Source organism: Aulonocara stuartgranti (genome assembly GCF_965226115.1).
Source record: "Aulonocara stuartgranti genome assembly, chromosome: 23".
NCBI lineage: Eukaryota > Metazoa > Chordata > Actinopteri > Cichliformes > Cichlidae > Aulonocara > Aulonocara stuartgranti.
In genome coordinates, this window is record NC_138958.1 from 13,225,766 (window position 1) to 13,244,670 (window position 18,905).

The following is an 18,905-nucleotide window of genomic DNA, read 5'->3' on the forward strand; positions in this document are numbered from 1 at the left end:
ACACGTGAATGCACCTCTGCAGTTACTATAGAAACGAAGTACGGCTAATGTTTGCTAGCTAACAACAGTGTGCTGTCACACAGAGTTTACAGGGATGTTTTAAAAGATGGTGAGTAAAGATTCCCTCATGTCATCAAACCGGGGGGCGTGAGGGCTTCGGTGAAGGTAAAAACTTCCGTTAGAGCCTGAAACAGGTTGCTGTTTGCTACTGTTAGCATAATAAACACAAGCTAGCCGAGCAGTTCTAAACATCAGTGCTTCAGGCTAACGGGTTAGCCGTTAGCTCCTTTAAAAATATCATTTATGGCTTATACACAGTTTAACTACAGATACTACAGGTAGCTGTGTGGTTAATGTCTAACGGTGAACATCAGCTATGATTAAATTAGCTAAAGGTGTAGCTGAGCAGGTGCTTTTAATGTTGGTATACCTGGCATCAAACATGTTTCTGCTCAAAGAGTTTCTATCCATTCAGCTGGTGCCCATGTTTTCTGTTTATTCGATTGACTAGGCTGAGTGGAGGAGGTGGTCTGAGCTTTTAGTTGTGAGAGACATCCTTATCTCTCACACGGTGCGTTAGACGACTGATTAATGCTAAACTGCAGACTGGTTAATCAATCAATCAAATTATATTTGTGTAGCACCTGTAGGAGGTGGGTGCAGATACTTTAAAGAAAACAAAATGCAATGATACAGAATATGAGAGGAAGAAAATTCTGAGCATCTTAAAAATAATTGAAAACATAAAACATTACAAAGTAATGATATTACTGATATTTTAAGAGCTAATCGAAGAAAGGAGGAGGAGGGCAGTCATTTATTATGAAAAAATAACCCACTTTGAATTTTTCTTAATTAATCAGACTAACAGCACCAAAACACTGTTACTGATTTATTTGTCCTTGAAGAAATTGTATTCATTTATCCTACTTTTTACTGCCTCTGTGCCTTTCCAGTGGTGCCATCCCACATTGAAGGAGCACTGCTTTGAATATACAAACTAAGAAAGTAATAGTAGCACTGATGTTTTGCTTGTTCGGGATAAGACCCGGATCATCCCCAGGCTTCATGAAGCAGTGGGGCAAGAGATAGGGAACATTTTCTTTGCAAAACCAATTGGATTAATGATGAGCAGAAGACCAGGAGACACCTTCAGCAAATCATCCTTTAAACATGATAACACTGGCCTGGCGGTGATTAGGACAATCACTGCAGCGAAATAGTCTGTGAAATCACTTCCTGTGTCTTCCTAACTGCTTAATCTTAATAGGAAATGTCATGAGGAAGATAAGGAGTGTGGAAATGCAAACTTGTCCTGAAGATGGAAGACAGAATGCAGAATGCAATATTTGCAAATCTCATGAGCCCATATTTTATTCGCTGTAGAACAACCAAAAAATGATCTTCTTTGTGGTATTTTTGGTTTTGTGATGCTCGAAATGTTTTCGTTTGGCGAAAGGTCTGATCTGCAGGAAGTGACCTGCAAACCAAATCCAGGCTTGTGTTGCTTAGTGGCAACAGTGCTAACCAATCGTTATCCGTGTTTACTGAATTGTTTTTGGTTGACAAGGTGAACTGAATAAAGTCTGCTACTAGTCAGGTGAGCATACTTGATCATATTGAGTCATAACATTTCTGTGCTTATTAATAACAGACGCCTTTGGTTTGTAAAAAGCCAGATTTTGTAAATATTGACCACCTTATGTACTGCATTCGTTTTCTGTTAATAAATACATTTGTGGAAATGGACCAAAATGTAAAAATAAACCTGAACTGTGTGGATTCATGCCTCCTAGTTTACATCTGTGAGGCTTGCGCATTCACCTGAACATTGGCCTGTGGTTTCAGGCGACCTTTTAAAAGCTCAGTATGTTTTATTTGTTGGCACAGATTCAGGGTTTTCCTGGCTCAAACTGGGCCTTTGGGGTTGAAAAAACACACATGATTTGTCCTCATAAGTTAGTTAGTTTCAGTTTTTGAAATAAATGGTCAATTTTGTGTTATTCTTGATCATTTTATAATGAGAAATGGAGGAAATTAAATCATGTGGGTGAAAAAATATTTTCTTTTGGCTTTTTGGGGGTTGCCAGAAATTCTCCTTTGCAGAAAGAAGCTTAATATTTAAGTTATACTTATTTATTTATTTATTTTCAGGAGGACCGGTTTGCCTTTCTTACTGAGTGGTATGACCCCACCTCCGCCCTCCTGCGGCGTTACCAACTGTTTTACTACCCCAGAGATGGCTCAGTAGAAATGGTACGCTTTTGCTCCAGTGCTTACTTTTTGTCTCTCTTTTTTCTGCCTGAAGGTGTGTTTATGAATGTTCTTTTTTTAATCCAGAATATGAATACCTTGTAGTGGAAAATGTAAATAGCTTATTTGTTTTAATTAACTCCATATTGATGAAAATTTCAGATTTTGTCTTTAGCATTTCTGAAAAATATACCTGTTTTACAGTTTGATGTAAAGAACCAGCGGATATTTCTGAGAAGGACCAAATACAATGACATGCATCAGGAGGACTTATTTATTGGGAATCGAGTGAACGTGTTCTCACGACAGCTACATCTGATCGATTATGGGGATCAGTACACAGCAAACAAACTCGGCAGTAAAAAAGAAAGGTATGATCATTCATCTAACTTACATTTGGGGGGGTGTCTACCCATGTAGACACGATTGATCTATTTGGAAAGTTATGGCCTTACAAATAAATCCTTTAACTGTAACCTGCTGACAGACATTAAAAACACCCATGAAGAGATTACAACAAAGCTGTTTGCTCTTGAGTGTTGAAATCTGTGATTTTTATAAATGTTGACAAGCTGTGTAGACACAGAATAAAATGTATATGGAAAGACTAAATCCAGGTGTGCAAACACTGTAAAGACTTATCTATGGAGCTGTATAACAAAGTACTGAATTAAAGGCTTGAATGCTTTTATAAGTGAGAGTTTCCAGTGCTGGGTTATGAATGACTTTGTTGATATTGGGCGGATAAAGATTATCTATTTAAAATGAAATCTACAATGAAGTATAGCATACAGTAGGGGAGGGTGAATGCTCTGAAGTGACTGTAAATCAATAAAGATCAGTAGAGAAGTAACAGGAGCACTACAAAGATACGGGACACTGTGAAGATGGACATCGATAAGTGGAGAAAATATGGCTCAATAGTGACATCACCAGCAACTGGATAGTTGAAAGATGATCAATGCTGAAGAGGAGGAAGAAGAAAACTGGTCGGGGAGGACACCAAGAGACCTGCAGGAACATTAAACAAGCTGCAAGAATTTCTGACAGAAACTTCCTGTGCACCACAGGTGACAACATTAATTGTGTTTTTCATATGTCTGAAGCTGTGTTTTGGTCTGATGAGAACAAGGTTGAACTTTATGGCCATAATTCCACAAACTACGCTGCCCATGACCACACAATACCATCCCCATGGTGAAGTACGGTGGGGGCGGCATAATGCTTTAGGGGTTCTATAGGTGGAACTGGAGCCTCGGTCTAGGTGACCAATTTTAAATACCAGTCAGTTAGCTAGTCAAGTCAGTTAGCACACAACCCTCAGATGTCCGCTAGAAAGCTGAAGAGTTTCAGCTATCAGCACAACAACCCCTCTGAAGGTCGGATTAAACGTTTGGAATGACCCAGAGCCCAGATCTGAATCCAGCTAGAGGTTTGTGGGAGGATCTGAAGAGGGCTGTGCAGAGAAGGCGCCCTCACAATTTGACAGATTTGGAGCTCCTTTGTGAGGAAAAGTGGGCCAATAGTGGAGGTCTAAATGTGCTGCAATGACACGAACTTAAAAGGCTGAATGCTGTAATTTAGTGAGGATTTTTAAATATCTGTTAGTTTGAGGGTGTGGATGTTTATTCTACCAGTTTATTGTAAGTTTTCACTTTTTTCCCCCTTAAAAGATTTATTTATTTTTTATTTGACAGGCTAAAGGTCACATCAAAGGTGGAAAAATTCAAATTATTTATCTTGAATATCACACAAACCTGGTACTATAACTGTGTAGACTTTTTGTATTCACTGTACCTACATTATTTTGTTTGTGTCCTGAGTGTGCTAATGTGCAGCCTTCTGTTGGCTGTGATATCTGCTGTCCAATCGCATCTCTTATTTTCCCTCTCCTCTCCCTGTGTCTCCAGAACGCTTGCTTTGATAAAGCCAGACGTAGTCACCAAGATCGGAGATATCCTTGAGCTGATCTACTCCTCCAACCTGATAGTGACCAAAGCCAAGATGACAAAGCTCACGTGGTAAAGTCACAGCCTCTCTGCCAAACATCCAAAAATAATAATACTAATAATCTCACTGTGGGAAAGTATCAAACAAGCTGTGGGAGAGGGAAACACGGGCAATTTGGTGCCAGTGTCCTTGTATAAACAGACGGATGGCTCTCCGTTCTCACACACATTAGGAACATATGGCGAGCCAAGAGGCAAACAAGGTCTGATTTTTATTAAACACTAGCAATTTTATCAGGTGGATGACCTCACAACATTAGCCCAGTCTCACCCTGATCTGATCTTTCTGTGTTTAATTTGAAAGTACAGTTTGAAGTATAATGCTTGTTAAGTTGAGTGAACTTTGAGTTGAGGGGTTATACAACAAAGACATTGAACATATCTGGGATTTCTGTGATGGCTCAACAAGACCTAAAAGCCCAGTCCGGGATAACAGTCATATCACAACGGTGGTATCAACTTTCTCTTTATGTTCAAGTCTCTGAGAATGCTCACATAAAATGAGTGGTCTTTGACTCATCTGTTCACTCTTCTGCATAAAATTAACCTTTTTTTTTATTGATTATTTTGTATTTGTATAAGTTAAATACCTGGGGTTTATGTACAGCATTTTGTCTATGCATTTGTCTGTAACCTGCTGTTTCTGCATCTAAACATCCTTCTGCTTTAAATTTGTGGAGTCAGATCATCAAATCCAAGGATATCCCCTTTTTATGACATGTCTCAAAAACACAAAAACACAGATCCAAGAGTGGAAAAACTGTGTGAGCATTTACAGCAGTCTGCAGCCCTGTGAGCCCTTTTGGCTCAAAGGGATTACTGTGCACACCCTAACCTCATTATTAGAAACTTTGACCATGTTTAACATGAACATCCTCCACTTAATCCACTGTAGGCTCAAGGTTTGAATTTACTGCCGCCTTTGGCATTGCCTGTAATAAAATTCAGAAGTTTTACATTTCATTTTGCTTCCCAGAAGTAGCAGAACTTATAACTGGGTCAATTATTTGCATATTTTAAGCAAAATGTACTGTAAAAAAAACCTCTTCTGAGTAGTAAACGCTCAGAATATTTTTCTGTAATTGGTACCAGTTTATTAATCATAACTCTTATCACCTACACATTTGAAATTGTGGAATTTCTATGTCTAGCCTTGGTGGAATCATGGTTGGGGGGCAGGGGAGAGTGCCCATCATTTACTTCCCAAAATCCAAGGACATGAAATTAATGTTGATGTTGAAATGTCACTTTATTTAAATAGTATGATTGTAGAATGAGTTTATTACCGCAGATAAAAAGCTGGGAGATAAGAAGACTGATGACCTCTATGAATGTCTCTGTCAGTAAACAGCGTCATTTTTCTGCTCATTTACTCATTGTTTTATGGGTTTCTTGCGTTGCAGGAGCCAGGCAGCTGACTTTTACACTGAACATCAAGGCAAGCCGTTCTTTAAGTGAGTGCCCCGGTGAATGATGCCTCAAATTTCAGTAGAAAAGATATCTGATAGCAAAAAAATATTATTCAAAGTAATCCTAACAGTAAATGTAAACAAACACGTTGCTCCATTTCGCAGTAACCTAGTGCAGTTTATGTCCTCGGGCCCGGTGGTTGCCATGGAGCTGATGGGTGATGAGGCCATGTCTATCTGGAGGGGGCTCTTGGGAACTTCAGACCCTGCTGTGGCGCGGAGGGAGGCGCCACAGAGCGTCCGTGCCCAATTTGGAACAGATGGCATCAAAAATGTCGGGCATGGCTCCGACTCACCCGCTGCAGCAGCGAGAGTGAGGATGTTACTCTGTGACCTCCAGACTTTATTCATCCTCACATGTGCCCTGGTAGCCCAGACGTGATCAAAGTGTTTTTATTCTTGTTAGGAAACTGAATTTTTCTTCCCTTCCACGATTGGGCACGGTCCCTCTAACACAGCCGCCTTTACGGACTGCACATGCTGCATCATCAAACCCCACGCCATATCTGAAGGTAAGGAGAACACAATTACTAACAGTAGCTGCACCTGAAGGTGAACCAAATCACACACCACAGCAAAATTTCAGCAGACTGAATTGGATACAAGCAGTTAGCCACAAATTCATCAGCTCACAAAAAGTGCTGAAACATGTTAAAATCCATGAATTTGGTTAGATGTGGCAGACTTCTTCAGAATAGACTTAAACTTAAAAAAAGTTTAAGTCTTTTTTTTTGCTGGGGGCATTTTTTCAGCCTTTATTTGACGGGGCAATAGAGAAAGCCCAAGTTGAGATGGCACACTGGAAACAGTCCGGGGGGGACTGAACCCGTGTTCATGCTGCCTTTCAGCATATGACTTACAATGTGTTTATTTTATAAAATAAAATACAGGCCTGCAAGACTGAAAGAAGGTAACAATACAAATTGCAAACTAACCCATAAGTTGACTCTTTTTCTGTTTTGTTACTGTATGAAGAGCATAGATCTTTATTTTATTTTTTTATTTTCAGGATAAAAGGACTCTTGAGATTAAAAATGTCTTTTGCAAGCATGTCCTGGCTAAGACAAACAGCAGAACAATCAGCATTGACTAGTTACACAGCAAAAATACCAAAAATAATTAGACCAGTGTACATGAGCTGAAGCCTAAAATAGAAAAACAACCAATGTTTAGAACATTTAACACCACTGAAACCTGAAATATCAGCGTAAGTACTAATATTCAGGCAGCCTGATTGCCTCCAGATCTTAGAGTTAACTTAGTTAATTTACTTAAATTAATCTAATAGTCAGACTATAGTCAATCAATAATAGTCAGACTATTATAAAGAAAAACCTGGCTAACATCTGCTATTAATAAAATAACACATTTTGCTTTAATCTTTTATTCAGGGTTTCCCTCACATAGGGCTCAGGTATAATGTGTGACATTTATTTATTTATTTATTTTATTTTATTTTATCATTTGAGAATTTACTGTTGGGCAATCCTTGTTCAGCTCTTCCTGTTTCCCTACCAGTAGGTTGAGGTAGAACAAGTCATCCACTAAGTGGAACATTGCTAGCTTAATCCCTGTATCTGGTTCAGGTGCCAGTTTCCCGGGTTCACTCAGGCTGCAGAACAGAACAAAAACTTCTGTCGCAAACTCCAGTTAAACATGGTGGAGTTGGAGTCCATCCATTGGATGAGAAAGTCAGTGAAGACAGACTTGACATTTTCTCTGTCATTTATTGTCACCATGTTCTGTTTATATAAAGTGTGAAGTATTTAGGAAAGCGTGTGTGCCCCTTTCATGCGCCTCCTACCCAACTTACAGCTTTGTTTTGTTTGTTTTTTTGTTGTTTTTTTGAGGGTTTGTTTAGTTTGTGCTCTGGCTCCTCCTCATACCTTACCTCCAATCGCTCTTACAAAAAAGACAAAGAGGTCTGAAGCTTTTGGTTCTGGGAAATCTTTTAAAAGGTTTCTCTCTGAGGGAGTGCCCTTTTAGCTAGTTTGACGTGATGTTGACACATGTAGCTTTTGCAGTGGTTTTCTTTCTTATTGTATTTAATTGTAGGGTCACCTGCACTGGTGTTCCCTTTTGGTTCCCTCAACACAAGGAACTGACTCCTGTGACATTAACCTTCTCACTAATAGTCAGGACCTTTCATGTGTCATAATTCCCTCTGCCTTACAGCTGCGCAGACAGACTGTTGATTCTCTTTTGAAGGATTTTTATAAATACTAACAATGAAGTTGTTATTTTTTGAGAAGTTGAAATAATATATAGTTGTCACAAAGTCCCACAGCAGTCCTGAGTTTTCAACCTCGATGAACACAGTTTGGAAACCACTGATCTAAATAATCAGTTTTACCATAAATACTTGCACAAGAGTACTGTTGGTTGACACTCATTCCATGCATGACTGTTATTGTGCTTGTGTCACAAGGAGGCACTGCGTGGTTACCACATTTGGATTTGGATTTTTCCAAATCCCTGCCCTGATCCCTTTTCACAGTGCATGCCTCTGGAGCTCTGACCTGTGAAATCTGAAATTCTCTGGATAAGAGCTGAAGTATGCATACACAGAGTTGTTGATTGAGGAGAGACCTGGGCTCGTTGTCCTGGAGCGCTGTGCATTAGAGTAAACAAGCTCACTGGGGTCCCTCATGAATTAATTCAATTTATTCCTCATTTAGCCTCAAGTGTTTGTCCTCAGTGGTCATTTGTTTAGTATCAGATTGGACCAGGCTCCCTGTTATTGCTGTAAATGCAAGTAACCAATAATGGCATTCCTTTCAGCCTTAGTTATAACAAAGTCTTTCTAGAAACAAATCCTGCCACTAGACAGCCGTGTTGACAGTTATTTCAGGCTAAACTGAGCACCTTCCTAAAAGAAAAATTCCACCCAAATCTGATTAAACAAAACGTAAAATGTTTGAGCTGGGTTAAAAATCCATTTCCATTACAGGTTATATTTTAAAAAAAATTTCTGGAACAGCAAAAATAATACCATTAACCAAGGATAGTGTTAGTTCAGGCACCGCACAGCTCTCCCACAATCTGAGCAGATCAGCTGATCTCAGTGCCAGTCCACATCAGCTGATACCTTTCTATAAATCTAACTGGCTAACGTTGCGTGTGGCGTGTTATTTAAGGTGCTTTAATTTGTACTCAGTAAGTACTGCAACTGCAAACTGCTTTGCAACCCACCTCCGCCCCAGCTGTCATTGATGATCTGTTCTGTGTTGCTGCTTTCTCTAGAAGTCCCAGAACAAAGTCTTAGTTATATTTTCCCCAAGTAGTAGTAAAGTAAGTATACCTTATCTTACTTACACTTACTGTTGTGGACCAGACTGAAACTGCATTCTGTTAAGGCACAGGTTAACCACCTGTGGCATGGGGCTGTTTGACCAGCTCATGGCCTTTCCAGTGATGGCATTTCTAAACTTCACAGTTAGGCTTCCACCTGTAAAGTCTTGCAAACACATCTTTCCTGCTGTCGGTACTTTTTACATTAATGGAAAAACAGAAAGAGATGCATGGAGACTGTAAAATTGATTTCAAGTGCAGATAAGATGTTAAACCCAGCAAGATGGTTTAAAACAGCAAGGATGAGTTGAGGAACAAGAAGACTGAGACAGACTGAACCTGGGTGCAACAAGTACATTTTTCTCAAGTTAAGAAAATTGGATTCCTGTTTTTTTCCACAGGTCAGTAAAACTCTGATGTTGTGGCCTAGAGGGTTGGTGAGAGGAACGTAGTGTTTCTGGTTAAGAGATGTTTTATTCCACAGTGCAGACCATTCTCCTTGGGGGACATTTTTAAAACGCACACACGTGTGTGTGTGTGTGTGTGTGTTTGTGTGTGTGTGTGCGCCAACACCCTGCTGAATTGCATGCTGCTCTCTTGTATGACTTCCTGCCACACCTAAAGGGAATGGTGCCATTGTTAACGTTACACCTGTGGTCTCCCTGCTGTGACTTGTTCAAATGTTGTGAAACATGCGTGAGAGAGAACGCGTGAAATGGGAAAAAAAAAACTTGCATAACTTGCACTCAGGCTTTCTTTGGTTTCTTTAGGGTTTCGTTGAGCAACTGTTAATCTCGCAATCTGCTGCTGCAGTAAATGACCTCAGATGTGAAGTATGTGTGAATGAAGACTTGTGGCTTATGATGGAGCTGCTCATTTAGTGCTGACTGTACACATTGATGCTGTTGTAATTAAGTCCACTTTAATTATTTTAAAAAGCTCTCCCCTGTGTTATACTCTTATTTATTTATTGTTTGGGTAAAAAAAAAAAGAAGGGTTAGGGTTAACCCTGGTACCTCTGCTCTGTTATTTAGGCTGTTTTCACTCTGTTTAGCTTTCAAGAACTTTTTGTTTTACGTTGTTACAGTACAGACTGTTTATCTTTATTTAAGGAGGATCTTGCACAATCTCACAAAGTCCAGCCACAAATTTCTCTGTGCTCATTGTGGTTTGGTGGCTTAGCAGGTATTTGCTGACATAATGCTGGGAAAGCTGTGCTGTAGGCACAATAACTTTTTTTTTCGCTCATTTGTTTTCTGATATTTAAAGGGGCAGTCGCCTCAAAATCAGGTCTGCATTTGTTGAAGTCAAATCATTTTTTGTAGCAACAGATATTGAACAGTTATGTAGAGCTGAGTAAGATAGTCATAAAGCAGTGAAATGCATTTAAAAGAATGGGGGGGAAACTGCTGGACACGTACACTGTATCTAAATATGTGTATCAGTATATTTATTGATATATTGATATACGATCTGTACAGTGCTTTCCAACTTTATTAGATCATCTGTCATAAAAAAGGAAAACATACAAATTTTAGGAATGTGTTCGAAACTTCTCTGGTTACCTCATTACTTATACCCAAATATTAGCTGGGACACTGGAAGTGTTTGAGAAGTCAGATATTAATCAAGTATGACAGTGAACCCTGAAAAGTTAGTTTTCTGTTCAGGATTGGCATAAATAACTGTAATTTGGCTAGGGCTGTCAACATTAACACGTCATCACAATTAACATGATTAAAATTTTTAATGCAACTAGCCCATCTAATCCCTGAAATGTCTCTGTCAACGCATTTCAGGCAGTTTGTCCAAAGTTTGTCCATTCTGCACTCCAGATGGGTTAATTGTGTTAAAAAATTTTAATCGTGATGACGGGTTAATGCATTAACGTTGACAGCCCTAAATTTGGCATCTTAATCAAAAAATAATAATGCTTCTTGCTGCTTTTTTCTTCTTCTTTCCGGTTAGTCAGTAAATTTGAAAATATGTGGATAATAGCAATAATTATGCGCTCAGGTGCTCTACCAGAGGCCTGAACAGAAATGAGAGAGAGAGAATTATTAAAATGTTTTTGTTTATATGTTTTGTTTGTGTCTTCCTGTTAAATGTAACTTTAGTCAACTTCAGCTTATATAGTTTTGGTTTTTAAGTGTCTTCAGTACCTTTCCTTTGCAATTTCATTAATTCGTTTTGATCATCTGACAGTTTACTTTTTTATTTTTCAGATTTCCAATTAACAATGAGATATGAAACTAGTTCAGGATCAGAAATTGGTTATAAAATAAAGAATAATAGTAAGTAATTTTGAACACCGAAGTTTAGTGTTGTTAGTTCAGCTTCCTTTTATTTCTTGAGATTAAAAAAATCAAATTCAAAAAAATTTAAAACTCCAAAATACATTTTAATAGAAAATCACAAAGACATTTATCCTATAGCATCATCCGTAAGGATAATTGAATTTGGCCTGTAAGTGCATATTGTCCTGTAAATTATTTGTGTTAAATTTCAAAAATGCAACTTTTAAAGTTATATGTCCCCTCCCCCCCTTTTTTTTTTATTTTTTATTAATGCTTAGAATAATTAAGAATTTTATTAAACTGAATTTAGAAAATTGTACATCCGTCCATGTTCTGCTGCTGCAGCTGAGACCAAACTGAGATCATCAGTGCCCAAACAGCCCCGATCCCTCGGGGATCACTTAAAAGGCTAATTGACGTGACAGCTACATTTGAAGGAAGGACTCAGCCAATCACATCAGTGATGAAGGAATTGGTGACTCAGACATGACTGGAACAGAGAAGCTACTGTTGCCAGGCACCCAGAATATGATCTCCTAGCAACAGCACCAGCTGCTGAGAGCGTGTGCCGATCCTGAACCGGCTGCTGCCTGGGGAGGGCACAGAGGACGCGGGAGCTGCTTCCTTCCCTCACAACTGGACTGAAGGAGACTCATCGATGCCAAAAGTGCAAGTCATGAATCCACACGGTGGCGTTTAGAGTTAATGGAAAGTCCGGTCTGACGAGCACACAGACGACATTTTATCAGGAAGTCAGACTGAGATTATGGGACTGGCGCCCTCATTCAGTTATGTGTCTGCATCAGTCTGACCTTCACTGTCACTGCAGCTCTGCCAGATTTTACAGTAATAGATGGCTGCAATGAGACGTGCACCTTTTTCTAAATAGTAGGCTGTCAGGAAGAAAATCATTTTTCCACTAACGGGATGCTCATAACACAATCTCAATGCAAAGGAAAAACTGAGGTCACTGCAAAATAAACACTCGCTTTATGATGGCTTCACTGCATGTTTACTAATAATAACTCTTAACTTCAGAATATTAATCAGGTAATCATGCTGCTGCTGCAGAGGCTGTTTGTTTTGGATCTCACTCCAGGTTTTATTGCCCCACTATAGACTTCACTTATCAGCCTGGGTAAACTTGACAGAAAGATTATAGAAGATTGCAGATATGAACTGTTCTGATATATCCACAGGTCTGGCTGGGAAGATCCTGAACTCCATATCCGCTGGTGGATTTGAGATCTCAGCTCTTCAGATGGTAAATCTTCTTCCACTGGTCCTCATGCAAATTAGTGGTAATGGTAGATGTTCATATGAAATATACCAGAGTTTAAAGTAATAAGGCCTGTGCACACATACTTTGTCAATAAAGATGGGGATAGAAAGCATTCTTAAAAGAAGCTAAAACTGCTTGTTTCAGACAATCTGAACTGTGAATCATGCAGAGCTATTCTAGAAGAGCCTAAGTCGTAAAAATATGGACCTGGAAATGAAAATAACAGGTCCCTGATAAGTGGAAAAAGAATTCCAGGAAACAAGATTTTCTGCTAAAATCCTTGATCTGTATTTGCAATCAAATAGATGCGATGTTAAACACAAGCAGAGAGGAGACATTCTTACCAAGCGTCTGCACTGAGCAAAATTATACAGGTGTTTTCCCAGGAGTACTTGGGTACGGCATCATACACAGAGTCAGAAAGTAACAGAAGATAAGCACAGAGCATCCTAACTGAGTGAAGTCTGTCCATTTGATTAAAGCTAAATTTTTCTTGTCTGTATCCTTTTATTTTTCATCTGTCATTTCCTGGAGTGTTATCTCCATTTGTAATTTCCTACTTGTTTTTCATGTCTAATCATTTTTCCTCGCAGTTCAACATGGACCGGGTGAACGCCGAAGAGTTCTATGAAGTCTACAACGGCATCGTCACAGAGTATCCTGTGAGTATAAACACTGCCTTGTTGTGCCCTCACAGGAAGCCCTAGAATCACTGCCCTGCCCCTTGCTACTTTTGATGACACCAACACAAATTCTGTGCGATAAGGAAGTCATAAGGTCTTCAGAGAGTAACAAGGCGTGTCAGATTCCCAGCCAGCAGCCCATATTTGAAGCTCAGTTTTTGATTGTTGCTATAATGAGTATGTAAACTGATCTAAGTTAACAAAAAAACCCAAAAAACACACATTTTATGATAATCATCATTAATAAACAAACTGAATGTTGAACTTGAGTAAATATTTATTTTTACTGAATGTATATTAGTAATGCATACAGATGATTAGTAATCTTAGTTGTTTACATCATTAGTTTGTGTAAAATGAACTGATAGGAGCTGATAGGAGACATTATGTAATAATGGCGCCAATAGCGTCAGATACTGCTGTTAAGTCAGAGATACGTCTTTAGTGTCAGCCTTGTGATGCATGTGTGGCAGCAAAAATGAAACAATTCTCAAACGTGCACTCACGGGAGTGTTTTTGGACACCTGATAATATTCACCCACAGCAGCAAGCACAAGGAGGATGAGTGCGACCAATATCTGGAATCAAATTATAGAAACATATTTTCTAAACTTAGCAGGAAGTCTTATGTTTATAAATATAATATAATAATATAAGTACACAGTGTCACTCCAAAACAATAGCACTAGGTGGGTTTTAATTCCGCTTGGTTCCCGCAGAACATGGTGACCGAGCTGTGCTCTGGACCCTGCATGGCCCTGGAGATTCATGGCACAGACGCACCAAAGACCTTCAGGGAGTTCTGTGGCCCTGCTGATCCGGTGAGTGTTTCCTGTTTAAATTCTGCAGGAGCAGCCTGTTCAACAAGTGAAATGTCAAAATGTTCATCAATATTCTCTGCAAACGATTATCCATCCATCAGCCTGTCTTTAAAAGGGAGTTTTCCAAATGTCCTCTTCACAAAAAAATGAAGTGATTATACAACATGTAACACACACATGCACCTAGCTTTAAGTAATCCAGCAGCCCAGCGATAAATCCTCCTTTTATGAAAGGTCTTAAGTTGTTCAGCATTAAACGGTAAGTATCTCGTCTTAAGAGATAACATTTCTCTGCTGTGGCTTTACTTTTTATTGTCCTGAGTAGATCCAGTTTAGACAATTATATTCGCGCTCCTCCCCCTTTCTTTGTGCAGCCTTACATACCCGTTTGCTTGGCTAAATCTTCTGCACCTTCTTCTTATTCACCTTCTTTGGGAAACATCTGCTGAGAAGTAATTAAAGCCTGATATTTCTAATTTAGACTGAGCTCACTATTTGGTTCAATGCTGCTTACAGGAAAAATAATACATAGCTCAGGTTTTTTTAAAGCTTTTGTTTGTTGTCAGACTAGACAGATAAAAAAATATTTGTGTGTGTGTGTGTGTGTGTGTGTGTGTGTGTGTGTGTGTGTGTGTGTGTGTGTGTGTGTGTGTGTGTGTGTGTTAATGAAGCCCGAGCTGCGTGACTATGCTGGTGTGTGATGTGAAATCTGATGATCTGACGCTCTGCTCGGTTGCCATAACAGTGACAGACTCCACACCTGCACCCGCTACAGGTGCAGCAGCTGCTGACAACTCAGCTGTGATTCTTCTTAAAATATCAAACACTCAACTTGTTTTTCACTTGTAATCAGCTCTGCTGAAGATTTAAGGCTAAAGTTAATTAGCTAATGCGTTCCAGGGCACATGACTCTACGCCGCTGCTCATTGATGTCGAAATAAAGATGTGTTTTCCACTGCTCAGTTTATAACACATTATTCTAAATACACTCAACAAAAATATAAACGCAACACCTTTGTTACTGCTCCCATTCCCCATGGGATGGACGTAGAGACCTAAAATTCATTCCAGATACACAATATAACCATCCCTCCCAAACAGTGGTCACAAATCAGTCCAAATGTGTGGTAGTGGGCACATCTGCTATATTGAGATAATCCATCCCACCTCACAGGTGTGCCACATCAGGATGCTGATCTGACATCATGAGTAGTGCACAGGTGTACCTCAGACTGCCCACAACAAAAGGCCACCCTGGAATGTGCAGTTTTGTCTCACAGCAAAATGCCACAGATGCCACAAGCAATGAGGGAGCGTGCAATTGGCATGCTGACAGCAGGAATGTCAACCAGATCTGTCGCCCGTGCATTGAATGTTCATTTCTCAACCATAACCCGTCTCCACAGGCGTTTCAAAGAATGTGGCAGCACATCCAACCGGCCTCACAACCGCAGACCTCGTGTAACCACACCAGCCCAGGACCTCCACATCCAGCAGGTTCACCTCCAAGATCGTCTGAGACCAGCTACCCAGACAGCTGCTGGAACAATTGGTTTGCACAACCAAACAATTTCTGCACAAACTGTCAGAAACCGTCTCAGGGACGCTCAACTGCATGCCCGTCGTCCTCATCGGGGTCTTGACCTGACTCCAGCTCGTCGCCGTAACAGACTTGTGTGGGCAAATGCTCACATTCGATGGCGTCTGGCACATTGGAGAGGTGTGCACTTTACGGATGAATCATGGTTCACATTGTTCAGGGCAGATGGCAGCTGAGAATGTCCCAGTTCTTGCATGGCCAGCATACTCACCGGACATGTCACGCATTGAGCATGTTCGGGATGTGCTTGACCGGCGTATACGACAGCGTGTACCAGTTCCCACGAATATCCAACAACCTCGCACAGCCATTGAAGTGGAGTGGACCAACATTCCACAGGCCACAATTGACAATCTGATAGACTCCATGCGACGATGTGTTGCACTGCATGAGGCAAATGGTGGTCACACCAGATACTGACCGGTTCTGGGTCCCCAGACCCCCAATAGCGCAAAAAACTGCACATTCCAGGGTGGCCTTTTGTTGTGGGCAGTCTGAGGTACACCTGTGCACTACTCATGATGTCAGATCAGCATCCTGATGTGGCACACCTGTGAGGTGGGATGGATTATCTCAATATAGCAGATGTGCCCACTACCACACATTTGGACTGATTTGTGACCACTGTTTGGGAGGGATGGTTATATTGTGTATCTGGAATGAATTTTAGGTCTCTACATCCATCCCATGGGAAATGGGAGCAGTAACAAAGGTGTTGCGTTTATATTTTTGTTGAGTGTAGAATACAGGTCTAGCGTACAGGTGTCTGTCCAGATTTGGTACTTTTTGATTTTTTTCCCCCAGCATTTTTGAACCCTCATAACTTGAAAAGTACAGGAGGATGACCACATGAAATTTTCAGGCTGAAAAAACACGTTTAAGTTCTGTTACCAAAATTCAGTCTGTCACCAAGTGTATTTATGAAATGATGAGGATTGTACAATTTCAGCCCATTACTCATTAAAATGTTCATAGGGTGAAAGAAAACTTTCCATTGATCCGGTTAAAATATTCAACTTATTGAAGAATCAGTTGGCTACTACAAACCTTTTCAGATTTGTCTGATTTATATGGAATAACCCAACAGAAGAAGAAATGTGTTTAGATTAATGGGGAAATTATTTCATTGACCCTAACAAAGATTAATAGTTATTGTAGTTAACAAAAAACTAAAAGTAGGAATGAAAACAAAACAAACACAAAATGTACAAACTAACGAAAATACAATAAAAATCCACATTAAAAACGAAACATTTCCAAACTGAAATGAGTAAATGCAATCTAAGATCTAACTTAGTTGAAAAGTAACTATAAAGCTAATAAATATAATGCATAACTTTTGCAGCTGTGGTTCCGATTAGTCTGAGGAGACTGTTCACTGAGCTGCTGTCATTTCTTTTTAGCCCTCTTGCCCCATACAGGACTCTAACCGCTTTGATTGCTTCAGAGTTTTCTGACTAACTGGGAGGTCAAACAGTTTAATCACCACATGGCCTCACTCTCACCTCGTTATAATCTGACAAATCACCTAAACATCAGCACTCCTGCTCTTCAGAAGAGTTCACCTCTGTGATCCATCAGATTAGTCACATAAGGGCAGAGGTCTCTGAGAAGAAAGTCAGGGCTGGATGATTAGCTGGATTTTAATTTCAGTTACAATTTTGGCTTCTGCAGCTTCAGAAGAACAAGAAAACACATCAAAGGATTTGACTTTTGCCATTTTTGTGTTGTGATATAAATCAAGTGCACCCTTTTTGTTTCCAGATCAGCTTAAGCCAAGATGGCCTTCTGGTCAAGAAGACCCATTTAAAAGATGTAAAATTTTCTACTGTAGGTTTGAGCACAGGTTTAAGGCGTCAGCAGGTCTGCTGTATGAGCGGATGGCCTTGAATGGATTTAATTCAATTTTAAAATAAATTCCAAATTTCACTGGAAGACAGTGAAAGAAAGCAGGAACGGGGCTGATCACCCACTGGCTTTTGTTATGCATCAACTGAACAAAGAACTGAAACATGCACTGACAAGTGAGTTAAAGTGATCTAGACGGGATGAAAATGAAAGCGTGTATTAACGGTTACAAATTACTGGCTGACAGAAACGGGAAAAGGCTGGATAATATTAGAGATGTGAGATTTAAGTTTCACGTGCAGATGATTTCAGTGGCACTGGGTGGGGTACTTTATGAGGACAATAACCCGAAACTCTTATTACACTTCACACACAACCATCATCAGATATGGGACGCGCTCTCATTCTGTTATGCAACTGATGCTCACGTGCATAGGTCATGCTTAATCTGATTACCGAGTACTTTATTACTTCCTTAATTATACAAAAACACTGTCCATGCCTCCTTATAGTTTAAAACTGGATAAATGGTTGAGTGCCCAACATTACAGGCTAACATTAGAACCAGCTCTGCAAGCACAACCCCACAATCTATCCCAGGAACCGCTGCCCGCTCTGCTCGTTTTCTGTGGACAGGCACATGTAGCTAAATCCAGCCAGTCCAGTCGGTACAGAGTTTGACCACATCATCAATGCGCACAAAAATATATGAGCAGCTCAGTCAAAAGTACAACAGTAGATTGGAAATGGTTTGCATTTCACTCATAATGTTGGAAGCAGAAAGTCAGAGTTTTTTTTACGTTTCAGTAACCATATTGTAGTTTCTAAGACCTTTATGTCACCTCATACAAATTAAAACTCAAAAATGCATTGATGCTTGATTTCTTTTTCTTGAATCTGTCCAAAGTTTCAACACTCCAGTTTTTTAAAAAATTAGAATTTTCTGGCAAATATTTACAGTTCGGTTTAGTTAAATAATGAAGATTAAATATTGACAAAAATCATGGTTTTTACCCCCGTAGATGTCGTTATTCTTCAAACAGCGGGCACAGTAGGGAATGTTTTCTTATCAAACGTAGTGTGTGCGTACGTGTGCGTGCATGTGTGCGTAAAGACACTCCCGACGTCACTATCAGGCTGACAGATTAGACTGCACAAACACTGTCACCCCCACAAGTCTATTCATAGTTAAGGGTCAGTTGTTTGTGGTAAGAATAGACTATTGATTTAATTCTGTTTGACTAATCTATACACAGCACAGATTCAATGACCTCGAACCCACTTCATCATGCCAGAGTGGATGCTAGATCAATTTAATCCCAGTGTTTCCATACAGGAGGGAGCAGAAACGA

General features: G+C 39.8%; 1 protein-coding gene across 2 annotated transcripts in view; it reads left to right on the forward strand.

Moving 5' to 3' along the window:
* nme7 (NME/NM23 family member 7) overlaps window positions 1-18,905 on the forward strand; it is a 23,813-nt gene continuing 4,908 nt past the window's right edge. For both annotated transcript variants that reach the window (XM_082523215.1, XM_082523216.1), the window contains exons 1-10: window positions 1-109; window positions 2,155-2,256; window positions 2,458-2,624; window positions 4,164-4,274; window positions 5,666-5,716; window positions 5,837-6,044; window positions 6,138-6,243; window positions 12,519-12,583; window positions 13,195-13,263; window positions 14,004-14,105. In XM_082523215.1, the coding sequence (XP_082379341.1) occupies window positions 107-109; window positions 2,155-2,256; window positions 2,458-2,624; window positions 4,164-4,274; window positions 5,666-5,716; window positions 5,837-6,044; window positions 6,138-6,243; window positions 12,519-12,583; window positions 13,195-13,263; window positions 14,004-14,105 (984 nt within the window). In that variant the 5' untranslated portion in view covers window positions 1-106. The remainder of the gene's footprint in view (window positions 110-2,154; window positions 2,257-2,457; window positions 2,625-4,163; window positions 4,275-5,665; window positions 5,717-5,836; window positions 6,045-6,137; window positions 6,244-12,518; window positions 12,584-13,194; window positions 13,264-14,003; window positions 14,106-18,905) is intronic.